Source organism: Chelonoidis abingdonii, chromosome 17 (genome assembly GCF_003597395.2).
Source record: "Chelonoidis abingdonii isolate Lonesome George chromosome 17, CheloAbing_2.0, whole genome shotgun sequence".
Taxonomy (NCBI): Eukaryota; Metazoa; Chordata; order Testudines; family Testudinidae; genus Chelonoidis; species Chelonoidis abingdonii.
The window spans coordinates 41,049,589-41,062,692 of NC_133785.1; the positions used below are offsets into that span (position 1 = coordinate 41,049,589).

Consider the following 13,104-nt stretch of genomic DNA (forward strand, 5'->3'; position numbering starts at 1 on the left):
TGTAGATACCATTTTTTTAATCTCTTGCCAGCCCTAGTGCTCATGGATCTAGGCAGCCAGGGGGTGGGGGGCATATTCAAACTAAGCCCCTTTGCCCCTTCGGTGCTGGTTGGAGAGGGTGCAGGCATGCCCAGGGCCCTGAGCAGTGCTGGAGTGAGGGGCTGAGCCGGGTCTCGCTGGTCAGGGCACCCAGCTCAAGCTGTTACTCCTGGAGCAGTCATCATGGGCTAGGATGCCTCCATGGGCCTCGGAGAGTGGCCACAGCCAGCTGGCCCCACTCCCCCAACCACACCCAGCTCCCACAGGACCCGGGGGGTGGGGGCAGTCTGTGGATCAGGCCCCACCACCAGTATTAAACCTGCTTTTCTAGGGTTGGGGCCCCCACCTGGAACTCAGCCAAGACTGGCTCTGCTTCTCTCTGGTATGGCTGGCGGTCATGAGGCCACAGATGCAAGGGCAGGACAGAGCACTCTTTAAAAGCCCCTCCACCCCCAGCAGGGGCAGATGCCTCCCTTCCCAGAGCCCAGGAGTGGCCAAGTGTCATCCTGCCTCATGGGCACCGGGCACTGCCAGAGGATGAGCACCTGGCACCACTCTGCTGCCCCAAAAGAGATCAGAGCCCTGAATCAGGGGCCTTGTGCTGAACAGGCCCAGCACTGGGCACTCAGCTCCAGCAGGACTTGGCCCTGTCCAGGCTCCCATCCTTGAGCAGGGACCCTGCTCCTGTTCTCCCCCCAAGGGCAGGGATAGAGACGACCAAGCTCAGTTCCCAGTCACTTCATCAGCCTGGGCCTCTGTCCCCTCTGTGCCATGGGGGGCCCAAAGCGAGGTGCTCCACTGCCAGAATGACAGATCCCTAGACAGAGGCTGATGCCAAAGGGGGCAGCTGTGTAGATCCTGGGGCAGTAGTTTTTCTTCAAACAATTCAGCCACGTGGTCCCTGTGGCGCGGAGGGAGGGGTGTCTCCTTCCCATTCAGCCCAAAGGTGAGCAGGATCTCGTTTCCCGGCTGTGTCCCGCTTACGGACACCCCACACTGCCCCAGAGCTGGCATGCAGAAGAGGAAGTCCCTGGGGAGGAGTTTCACAACTCAGCTCTTTCTCAGTGTAAGTACCCTTCATCATCCCCCATGAAGCAGGCACCAAGGGAACTTGAGCAGAACAGCAAACACTGGAGACTGAGATCACAGCAGTGCAAGAGGAGGCTCAGCAGCTGCTCGATATTCACCCTTTGCCCAGGGCACCGGCAGTGCCCAGCAGCAGGACCTCTGGGAGCCAGCAACTCACGGCAGAGTCCGGCACCATCTCCCCCAGCTACATGCAGACACGTCCTGGTTCCCCAGCGTGCGTCAAACTCCTGCCAGCAGGTAGTGCCCAGGCACAATGCGCCAGACAGAAGCGCTTCACCTGGGCAGGATCACGATCCCACAAGGCCAAGCTGATTTCAGTCTGGAGTCTGGCCTGATACCTGGCAGCCCCATCGTCTCATGCAGGCGTTCGCACTCCAGTCAGTCCCCACACCAACTCCCCCTTCATGCCTTGCAGGGCTCTAGGACCCCCAGAACTAGGGACTCCAGCAGTCAGAACTGGGAACATCTGCCCCTCAGCACCCCCCAGTCCGCGCAGAAGGCAGGCTGTCTTCCAGTCTCTGTCCTAAGCCAGGAAGCAGCTCTGACACAGTGGGCAAGGGCCCCTTGCTAATTGAATGTGAGCTCCGGCCCCTGCCCTACCTTCTGTGCCAGCTCACCTACATCTCTCAGGCTTGGGCCGGAACCAGCCAGCTGTCTGCTAGAGTTCCTTTCCAACAGGCTCTCCAGACACGTCCAGTCTCTGCCCCAAATACCCCCCTCCCCTTTCAGGGACTTTCTCATGACAGACAAGCAGCAGCCTCCAGACCCCCCCTTCCCCCAGTAAAGTACCTGGAGACTTTGGGGGGACTAAGTCCTATTCTGGAGCCAAGCCAGCAAAGCTCAGCACTGCCTCCACTGTCCTCACTGGAGATGCTCAGGGTTGTTTTGCAGCTCTCGCCATTCCCCCTGGGACCCAGTTCTCAGCGCAGCTCTGCCAGCACGAGCCAGAGCCAAAGCCTCCCCTGTCCTGAGGCAACAGGTCCTGCTCTCAACCACCTGAGTCGACTGGCTCAGCCAAGGGAAGTCAGAAGCCCTCCAGAGACTCAGGGTTCAAGGCCAGAAGGGGCCATTTGCTCATGTCCTGACTCCTGCCCAGCTACCCCTGTGTTGGGCCCAGCAGCTTCCAGAGCTGGCCGCGTCCGTCCCCCCACTTCAGTCACGCACCCGACTTCCAATTTGAATGTGTCTGGCCTCTGCTGCCAGCTGTCCCCCCTCCAGGGCTGCAGAGGCCAGTGCAGAACTCATAGGGCTGAGCAGATGCCTACCTCCCCAGGGAGACACCCACTCCACCACCACCTGCAGGGCAAATCCCCACACCCAAGGACCTGCCTCAAATGACTGGGCCACAAGCCATCTTGGGCATATGCTGCACCTCCTGCCAGACTTCCCCTGGGACCCCCTCCTGGCCGCTCAGATCCGTGTCCCTGCCCCCAAAGATCTCATGGACCCTGACCTTGCAACTGTGCCCCGGTGCAGCCCTGAGCAAAGCTTTCTGCAGACTCACAGCAAGCTCCCCAAGCCCTCCAGGCACAAAGGCTGCCACTCCATGCTGTGCTGGCACTCCAAGCCATCCACCACTTCAACACCTGGGAGACTCCTGCCCCTCCTCTCAGCCAGCAGCAGTGTCGGATCCCTAAGAGAACCCAGCCACTCTCCATTGACCAACCATCAGCCCCGCGCGCTCTCCGCAGCCAGCACATGGTCAGCCTGAGAGGTCCCTGGAGGACTCTGGTCTCAAACCCGTTCTGCAGATGGGGCTCTCTACGAGCGTCCTGTTTGCCACCAACAGACATAAAACACCCCTATGGCACTCCAGAGCGGGCCCTAGACGGGGATTCCACCAGGCCCTTTCCTCACTACTTCCCCCATCCTGCAGACATGAGATCAGGCAGGCTGCAGCCCAGGAACTCTCAGCCTGACTGCAACTCTCCACCCATCCATCAGTTCCCCTCCCGCTCTCCCAAGACCCACGACCCTATTCTTCACCCAGAGCCCCAGGCTGCACCCGAGGGCTGGTTGAGCTCTGCTGGGAGCCTGCATGGGGAGCTGTGCACAGTTGCTCCCCTCTGGAAGCTGCAGCTTGCCGAGGTGGCTCAGCATGCTACCCCCACACTCAAGTCAGTGGGGATCCCAAGGCAGGTCTCTGGGGCTGACGGATCTGTTCCGGCCCCCTCCCGCAGTGCTCTCTGCACATCACCCCAGCTGGCCAAGGGCGAGCCAGTGTCCGCCAGCTCCCAGCTCTCTGGCAGGCCCGTCCTGCACCACATGTGGAGATGGGGGCAGACTCCACGTCAATTAGCCAGCCACCCTCCCTGGTGTCTTTTCTAAAGATCATTCGAGCCTGGCTGGATGGACCTTTGGTCTGACCCAGTCCAGCCAGTCTTATGTTCTTAAGCCCAAGAGAAACAGCTCCAGCCCCAGACAGTTAGAGAGTCAACGGGACCAAACCCGGCAGACAAATCCCTGCCTGTCATGCGGGACACAGCCCCGGCCACCCCTGCCAAACGCTTCCGGTGTGGCTCCAGGCGGTACCAGCAGCCCGGCTGTTCTCTGCCTGGGGGGCCTAGCATGCTGCCCATTGCTGTGCCAGACACAAGGCCCCCGACTGGGCAGATGCTATCTTTGGAGCGCTGCACTCTTCAGCGCTAGGTCTCCTCCAGCCTGGCAACTCCCAGCGGGAACCATCACTTGCCCTGCAGCCCAGTGACACGGCACGAAGCGCCTGCACAGCAAGTGCAATCCACATGGACAAAACATCTCCAGAGGAAAGCGACTCTCTGAGAACTCTGAAGAGGTCTGGCCAGGGGGTGCCAGATCCCGCCCTGCAGCACCCCACCCCCTGGGGCCACCCAGAGCCAGGGGCCCCCACCAACTTCCCACCCCACCCTCAGTCCTGGGGCCCCTGGAGCCAGGTGCCCCCTGCTCCGCATCACAGGGACAGTCCCCAAGCCAGTGCTATGGGCCTCGCCCACCCAGGCCCTGTATCGGGGCAGGGAGGAGCCTCCCGCCCGGAGCTATCTGCCCTTCAGGAACCCATCGAGCACGCGGTCGCTGCGCTCCGATAGCCAGTAGCCAGCCATGGCTGCCACTGCACCGATGAAGATGGCGGTGAAGACCATGTCACCCTTGGCAGCCAGCGTGGCCAGCGCACAGATCACCACACCGAAGAACATCTGCTGCAGCACCACCACCTCGTCCTCCGTCACCTCATCGAAAAAGCCCTTTGCCGGGGTGTCTGCAGGGGACAAAGGGAGGTAGTCAGGAGGTAACGCCCCAGGCCGGGAACCCATAAGAATGGCCAGACTAGGTCAGACCAAAGGTCCATCTAGCCCAGTGTCTTGTCTGCTGACAGTGGCCAGTGCCAGGTGCCCCAGAGGGAACGAACAGAAGAGGGAATCATCAAGTGAGCCATCCCATCGCCTATTCCCAGCTTCTGGCAAACTGAGGGAATTGCCAGGGTTACCTCTGAGCCCTTTTTAAAAATTGGTGTCACACTAGCTATCCTCCAGTCATTTGGTACAGAAGCTGATTTAAATGATAGGTTACAAGCCACAGTTATTAGTTCTGCAGTTTCACATTTTAGTTCCTTCAGAACTCTTGGGTGAATACCATCTGGTCCTGGTGACTTACTACTGTTTAATTTATCACTTTGTTCCAAAGCCATCTCAGTCTGGGACAGTTCCTCAGATTGTCACCTAAAAACGATGGCTCAAGTTTGGGACTCTCCCTCACATCCTCAGCCATGAAGACCGATGCAGAGAATTCATTTAGTTTCTCCTCAACAGCCTTGTCATCCTTGAGTGCTCCCACTGGTACCTTAGCAGGCTTCCTGCTTTTGATGTACTTAAAAATTTCCTGTTAGCTCTTGAGTCTTTGGCTAGCTGTTCTTCAAATCCTTTTCTGGCCTTCCTCATTGTATTTTTACACATCACTTGACAAGAGTTTATGCTCCTTTCTATTTTCCTCACTAGGATTTAACTTACAATGTTTAAAGGACGCCTTTTTGCCTCTCACTGCTTCTTTTCCTGTGTTGTTTAGCCAGAGTGGCAGTTTTTTTAGTTCTCTTACTGTGTTTTTTAATTTGGGGCACACATTTAAGTAGAGCCTCTATTACGGTGTCTTTATAGTTCCCCACCAATGTGCGCTGCGAAGCTGGCACTCTGGGCACAGGCACCACACAGAGCTACCCGGCCATGCCCCCACCTAGCAGCTGAGCGAGGGGGATGTCACCACTTCCGGGGAGCCCCTCGGGTAAGCACCACCCAGCGCCCCCTCATCTCAACCCTCTGCACCCTCCCACACTCTGCTGGGGGGACGCAATGGCCCAAGACTGCCCTAGCAGTGGCCAGTATGACTGGCACAGGGACTACCTGCGCTGCCCCAGAGCCCGGTGCACCAAACGCTGCAGAAGTCATGGGAAGTCACAGAATCTGTGACCTCCATGACGAACCCACAGCCTTACTCATCAAATCCTACCTGCATTTTACCATCTTTCTATCCTCTCCACCTTCCTAGAACAGAGAATCTCCAGAGAAACCCCCATCCCACCTCTACAGGAGCAGCCTGCCCCCAGGGAGCAGCACCACATCCCCGGGTGAAACACGAGCCCGGCCCCTCTGGGAAGCAGTACCACCCCCAGCCCAGGACAACCCCCCCGCCCCCCAGGTAAACAGTGCCACTCCCATGTGAGACTCCTCCCACCCAGACTCCCCAGGGCCCATGGAAGGGGAGGAGCCAGGGGGGTCCCTGCAGAATCTCACCTGGGAGTTTGTCCTCCACACACTCGCTGTCCCTGCGCACGTGACTCTCCGCACACACGCACCGGTAGCTGCCGTCCGTGTTCTCACACACCTCGTGGGCCCCGGTGCAGACGGGTTCCTGCGCAGTGGCACACTCGTCCACATCTGCCAGGGCGAGAGAGAGGATTAGAGCCGGCGGGGCAGGGGAGGAAGTTAGAGCTGGGGAGGGGAGTGGGGCAGGTTAAAGCTGGTGGGGCAGAGTGGGGGATGATTAGAGTCAGTAGGGGGGGAGTGGGGAGGATTAGAGCTGGTAGGGCAGGGCAGGGTGGTGGGAGAGGTCAGAGCTGGTGGGGCGGGAGGGAGGTCAGAGCTGGTGGGGCAGGAGGGAGATTAGAGCCAGTGGAGCAGGGCAGGGGCAGCACAGGGAGAAGAGAGGAGGTCAGAGCCGGTGGGGGAGGGGGGAGGGCAGCGTGGCGGGGGAGGTCAGAGCCAGTGGGGCACCAGGGCACGGCACTCACCCAGGCACTTTGCTCCATCCCGCTGGTAGCCTTTGTTGCACCTTTTGCAGCGGGCAGGCCCAGCGCCCATGCAGCCGACACAGGCCTTGGCGCAGTCTAGGGACAGAGCGGGCGTCAGGGCACCGACAGCACCACCAAGCACCCACACGAGTGAATCCCCTGGGGACAGATGGACCCACCTTGCCGTGGATTTTGGTGGCTAGAACCTATCCCCACAGTTTGGCCAGAACAGAGCACGCACAGGTCAGGCCGGCTAGGGAGCCACAGCCGAGGTGCATCAAGTGCCAGGTACTGCCCAGCACCACAGGACCAGCCCTCATTCTGTACAGGGCGATGAAGGGCGAGGGGCAGCACTGAGTCAGATTCCCTTCTGCCGAGAGCGGGGTCCCCTGCAGGGGGCAGCAGCAGCGCATGGATCCTGACTCGGCCATGCCCTGCAGGTACCACACCCCCTCCTGCATCGGGCTCTGGGACCACCCCACCGAAGGACAGGGAACGGGCACGGCCAGGTAGCCCAGCGCTCTCCCCGGCCCAGGGCAGACACAGGCGAGGCCATGCCACAAGGACACACCCCGCTCAGGGTGCAAACGCCAACGGGCTGCATGGGCCCGGTCCCAGGGACAAGCTCTGACCTCGACACTCGTAGGAACCTTCGGTGTTGACGCAGAACTGATTGGCTCGACAATGCGCCATCTCCGTGCCACATTCATCAATGTCTGCGAAGAGAGTGACTTCAGGCCCACTGCCTCTCCCCCTGCCCCACGGCCCAGCCCTGTGCCCCACCCCTCCCCCCATACCCATCCCTCCCCCCTGCCCAGCCCTGCACCTCACAGCCCAGCCCCAGACCCCACCCCCCTGCCCACAGTGACAAGGGCCCAGCACACTGAGCCATGTCCCTGTTGCTTCAGCCCTGCCCTGGGGGCACAACACCCAGGCACAGGTTAAAGCTCACCTCAGGGCTCCTAGGCAGCAGGGCCTTGCCCTCCCCAGCATCTTCTGCCTTACTAGCCCCTGCAGGGTGGGGCCAGGGCCTGAGTTCTCCAGGGGCAGCAGGAACTCACCAATGCACCTGTGCTCATGCAGCGCCCAGCCCCTCTTGCAGCGCAGACAGCTGGAGTCCTCTGGCCCTGAGCAGCGCCCGCATGCCTGGTAGCACTCTGCCAAGATAGGAGAGAGATAGGCTGTGATAGTGCAGCAGAGCCCAGCCCAGTCCCTCGCCATCTGCCCAGGCAAACCCAGCCAACCCCAGAGCGGAGCCCATAGCCAGCTCTTACACAACCACCAGACTGGGTCAGACCAAAGGTCCATCTAGCGCCGTGTTCTGTCTGCCGACAGTGGCCAGTGCCAGGTGCCCCAGAGGGAATGAACAGAACAGGGAATCATCAGGTGACGTATCCACTGTCACCCATCCCCAGCTTCTGGCTAACGGAGGCCAGGGACACCCTCCCTGCCCATCTAGACTAATAGCCATTGATGGTCCTGTCCTCCATGAACTTCTCTAGTTCTTTTTTCAACCCTGTTATAGTTGTGAAGGCCAAGACAACATCTGGCAAGGAGTTCCACAGACTGACTACGTGTAGTGTGAAGAAATACTTCCTTTTGTTTGCTTTAAACCTGCTGCTTATTAATTTCATTGGGTGACCCCTAGTTCCTGTGTTATCAGAAGGAGTAAATAACACTTCCTTATTTACTTTCGCCACATCAGTCATGATTTTATAGACCTTTGACATGAAGTGGGGGAGTTTCTTGCTTTTCCTTGTTTCCTATGGGGGATTTTCTTGCTTTTCCGATGGTTTGCATGCATGGAGGGTGGGACTCACTATCCCTCGGTGCTACGGGTTTAAAGAGGTGATTGGAGAGGGAGTTTGCTGTTACAGAGGACTGGAGAGGGAACTTGGGACCCCAACCGCTGGAGTGGAGAACGGAGACCCCAGCGACGGTGACCCAAAGACCCAGCTCAGGAATCACAGCCGGTTCTGGCCAGTGGGAGGACAATGGGCTGCGAAGAGAGGAAAGGGGGCCCAGGTGACCCTGTTTACCTGGAGAGAAGACAATGGACAGAGGCAGGCTTCGGGCTGGGGACATTGGAGGTCCAGCTGGGAAGCAGAAGGGCTCTGGGCTGGAGAGGGGGAGCAGGCAGAGCCCACCTGGCTGCAGGGGGACTGGGATGTGCTGTGCTGAGGGAAGCCAGGCTTGAGGCCCTGAGTGTTTCCTGTGCTGGGTTCAACGCTCAATAAACTCTCTTGTTTTGCACTGACTGAGAGTCGCTCTGGGTAAGAGATCAGAGGGCATCATCCCCTTAGGGGGTGATGAGGCCCCAGGGGTCCAGAGCGAGGGGAGTCCTTCAAGGGCCCACGGCAGAGACAGGCGTGCTAAGGCTCAGAGAGGTGCGGCTCCAGGAGGTGGAGGGACCTGACCCTGAGAGACAGTGGACCCCCGAGAAGGGCTGTTGCACAGAAAGGGGCACCACCCATGGGGCCAAGAGTGGGCCCGATCTGCAAGTCTGTGACAACCTCTATCATATACCCCCCTTAGTCATCTCTTTTCCAAGCTGAACAATCCTATTATTACTCTCTCCTCATATGGCACCTGTTCCATACTGCTAATCCTTTTTGTTTCCCTTTTTCAATTCCAATATATCTTTTTTGAGATGGGGTGACCACATCTGCACGCAGTATTCAAGATGTGGGCATACCAGGGACTTATATAGAGGCGATATAATATTTTCTCTGTTATCTATCCCTTTCTTAATGAGTCCCAACATTCTGTTCACTTTTTTGACTGCCACTGCACTCTGAGTGGATGATTTCGAAGAATTATCCACAATGACTCCAAGATCTCTCTCTCAAGTGGTAACAACTAACTTAGACCCCATCATTTTATACGTACAATTGGGATTATGTTTTCCATTGTGCATTACTTTGTATTTATCAACACTGACTTTTATCTGCCATTTTGTTGCCCAGTCACACAGTTTTGAGAGATCGTTTTGTAGCTCTTTGCAGTCTGCCTGAGACTTAACTATCTTGAGTAGTTTTGTATCATCTGTAAATTTTGCCACCTCACTGTTTACCCTTTTCCAGGTTGTTGTTGAACAGGACTGGCCCAGCACAGAGCCTTGGGGGACACCACTATTTACCTCTCTGCATTCTGAAAACTGACCATTTATTCCTACCCTTTGTTTCCTGTCTTTTAGCCAACTACTGATCCATGAAAGGACCTTCTCTCGTCTCTCAGGACTCCTTACTTTGCTTAAGAGCCTTTGGTGTAGGACCTGGTCACAGGCTTTCTGAATATCCAAATACACTGTACCAACTGGATCCCCCTTGTCCACATGCTTGTTGACCCACTCACAGAGCTCTCGGGCAGGGCCATCCGAAGCAGTAGGAGCAGTGCAGCTCACACCCCTGCTTGCCAGGACACACGCGCACTACCTACCAGCACATGTGCTGTGCCGCACTACCTACCAGCACATATCAGGTGGCTCTCGTTCCTGGCTGCCTCGTAGTAGCCGTCTGCGCACTCGGAGCAGAAGGAGCCGCCGTAGCCCAGGCTGCACATGCATAGGCCAGTGCCCGTGCGCGTTCCCTCGCCGTCACATTTACCATTACCGCTGCACGGCTGCTGGTGCCCACCAGCACATGCTGCAGGGAGACGGGTTACTGTGCTGATCGCCGGTGCCAGGCACAGAACCTATCCTGTTCCACCATGCCCTGCACCCACCTCCGACCCTGCCCATGACACCTGTTCCTTTGCCCCAACCCCTACCCATGGTGCCACCCCTCAAAGCCCCAGTTCCTGCCCAGTGCTGCCCCTCCCAGGACCCAGTTCCTGCCAACGGCACCCATCCAGCCCCCCCCGCCTGGCCTGCTCCCCCATCCCTTCCCATGGTGCCCCCAGCCTGGCCTTGAGGAGAGGTGCTCCAGAAGCTAGCAGGGCTGGCAACTCACGCAGGCAGTCAGAGCCATAGGTGCCAGGTGGGCAGCAGACCTTCAGAGTGTCCATGCACAGCCACTGGAAGAAGTCAGGGTGCTGCTGCTGTCTGAGGGATACAGCAGGACACACTGTTACCGCCACAGGAGAAGCCCATTAAGGTAGGTCCTACATAAACACTGCACCCTGTGCTACCACCGCTGGTTGTGCCCATTGCAATGCCCAGGCACCTTCCCTGCCCTGGACACGCACATCTGGGCAGGATGCACTGCCAGGAGCACTCGATGGGATGCAAAGTCCCCCTCCTCCTCCCCGCACCCTGCTGCCTGGGGCTCCACCCTTGCCACCCCAAGGTGAGGCAGTGCATGGCCCATCTCTGGGGAGGTGGTAGGTGGTAGCCTGTGTCCGGATGGGGGCCTGGGCGAAAGGGAGCCTGGGCCAGGCCCAGAGCAGAGCCCCGATGTGGCACAGACCCTACTGCTCCTTGTCCGTCACTCACCCCTGGAACCACCAACTCTCCACGTGGTCCTCACTCTGCTCCAGCAGCTGGTGACACGCAAAGTCCAACTTGCCACACACGCTCTCCAGCACCTCCAGCAGGCGCGTCTCACTGCGCAGGAATGGGGGTCAGGACATGGCAGGCACGGCCCCATAGCATCAGCCTCACAGGATCCTCCTTCCCACCTCACTCACCGGACCCCATAGCGCTCCCCCACAGACCAGCAGCCCCCACAGTGCCCTCTTCCCTGTGACAAAGCAGGAGCTTTTTCTTAATGTTTTACATGAATACTGTGTGTGCCTCAGTTTCCCTGTGTTACACCCCAATGCCTAGGTGGCAGGATAAAGGTGTGTGATTTTTGCAGAGCCCCTAGTGCACACAGAGAATGGCCGAAGTGCTTCGTAACCTGGCAACTGATGGTCTGACAAGCTGGAGCAAAGTGAGAGGTGGTGACCAGGTGACCTGTTTGCCCGGGATGGAGGAGGGGCAACGGGCATGTCTGAGGCTGGGCTGGTGGAAGCTGAATGAGCAGTCTCCTGGCTTGGGACTCAGAGGGAGAACCCAGGGCCCTGGATCCCCCCCAAGCTGGATTCTGCTGCAGGTCCCTGATTTCTGTGCTCACAAGCTCTATTCTACACTAGTAGCCCGCCTGTGTCACACGAGGGCTGGGAGTCACCGCTGGCTGCAGAGCGGGGGGGCAGGGCCCTTTAGGGATGTGTGAGGCTCCCCAGGGGTCCTGCACAGGCGGACTCGCTGCAGGGAGCGAATGGGGTGACCATGGGGCTGAACACTCCAAGGTCGGACCCAGGAAGCACCGAAGCCGAGCAGGCTCCCTGCCCTGGTGAGCGCGGACCTGAGGGGAGACGCTGCCCCTGCCTGGCTTCATGCAGAGCTATTCCCAAGCACAGAGACTGTGACTCCATGACACCCCCTACCCAGACCACCAGCCCCATAGCAACCCCCCTACCCAGACCACCAGCCCCATAGCACTCTCCTGCTTCCCACAACGCAACCACTGCCCCACAGTCTCCCCAACCTCCCCCTCATCCCATAGTCCCCCCTTGCCTTGACCATCAACCCCACAGCGCCTCCCTCCTCCCTGACCCAAACCGCCAGCCCCATAGCACTTCCCCACAAAACTACTGATCCAGCCAGCCCCAGCCCCAAGGTCATGATGGTAACTGGAGCTCCAGGAAGCCTGCTCTCAGACTCTGTGGGATCTTCACCTCCAGGCCGGAGCCCCAGACTGGAAGGAGGGATGGCACTGAGCTCCTGTCCACACGACCCATGGGTGAGCTGGGGCAGGAATCACCCGCTCACCTGTGCGCATATTTTGCCAGCTTCTCCTCCTCCCAGGCCGTGTTCCCTCCCCCAAAATTCTCCCGCTCTGTCCGCTCCAGGCCCTGGGGAAGCAAGGGAAGGTCACAGCCCCAGGTCCAGCCCCACAGGAAACCCCTCCCAGCCCACCCACCCAGCATCCCCTGCACCCAGCGCAGCCCCACCCCAGCAACAAGCCTAGCCCAACCCAGCTACGCCCCATAGCCCCAGCCCCATGCTCAGCCTCTCCCTTTGGGGAGCAGTGCTGTGTGGGGAACTCAGCACTAGTGCCCATGGGGGGGCACCAACCTGCTGCGCTCAGAGCCTGGCCCTGGGAAATGCCCAGTCATCTCCCTCTGCCCCACAGCCCCTGCTGCCCAGCACCTTGAGAAAGCTGCTGGCGAGGTCCCGGCAGATCCGGCAAGGCTCAAGTGAGGAGGAGCCTGTGCCCCAGGGGCCAAACAGCAGCCCCAGCAGCAAGGGCAAGAGCCTTCTCCAGTGCAACTCCATCCTGATGGCAGGGACAGGCTGGGGAGAGAGCGCACGCCTGACACACGGGCCCCGCTGGGGGGTGTGGGGCCTGGGCACAGCTGTTCCTGGGCAGGTGGCTGGGGCTGCGTGGGGAGCACGAGGCAGGTCCCAGCAGATGGCCCTGAAGCTCGAACCCCCAACCCACCTATGGGGCACTAGCACCAAAAGATGGGGACGATGCCTGGGAGCCTCCAGCAGAGACCCGGCAGCTGATGGGGACAGAGCTCCCTCCCCCCAATTCCAGTTCCCACGTCTCCCTACTCCGTACGAGCTGGGGGGGGGAGCTGACAGGAGGGCGCTTGGCCGCAGGGCCAGGTGGGACTGAGGGCGAGCTGGGCTGGGGGGCGGGGTTGCTGGGCCGGAGGGGCAGAAGGGACTGGGGGGCGCTTGGCCAGGGGTGGGTCGGGGGGAACTGGGCCAGGAGGGACTGGGGGGGGGC

The 13,104-nt window shown here is 59.4% G+C and overlaps 1 protein-coding gene across 1 annotated transcript; it reads right to left on the bottom strand.

Annotated features, from left to right (window-relative positions):
• CRELD1 (CRELD disulfide isomerase 1) lies at positions 1-13,086 on the bottom strand. The gene is made up of 10 exons (XM_032772622.2): positions 12,519-13,086; positions 12,138-12,220; positions 10,818-10,928; positions 10,336-10,427; positions 9,853-10,029; positions 7,447-7,542; positions 7,018-7,101; positions 6,386-6,481; positions 5,889-6,032; positions 1-4,363 (listed from the first exon to the last, which is right to left on the bottom strand). The coding sequence occupies exons 1-10, from the start codon at positions 12,642-12,644 to the stop codon at positions 4,143-4,145; spliced, it is 1,230 nt and encodes a 409-aa protein (XP_032628513.1). The 5' UTR covers positions 12,645-13,086; the 3' UTR covers positions 1-4,142.
• Between the last annotated feature and the right edge of the window lie 18 nt (positions 13,087-13,104).

Bases quoted from the DNA above. Each gene is read 5' to 3' on its own strand.
- CRELD1 (XM_032772622.2), bottom strand. From the start codon at position 12,644: ATGGAGTTGCACTGGAGAAGGCTCTTGCCCTTGCTGCTGGGGCTGCTG. The intron at 12,221-12,518 runs GTGCTGGGCAGC...TTGCTTCCCCAG, and splicing joins TCGCCAGCAGCTTTCTCAAG to GGCCTGGAGCGGACAGAGCG. The intron at 6,033-6,385 runs GTGAGTGCCGTG...TCGCCCTGGCAG, and splicing joins GGATGGAGCAAAGTGCCTGG to ATGTGGACGAGTGTGCCACT.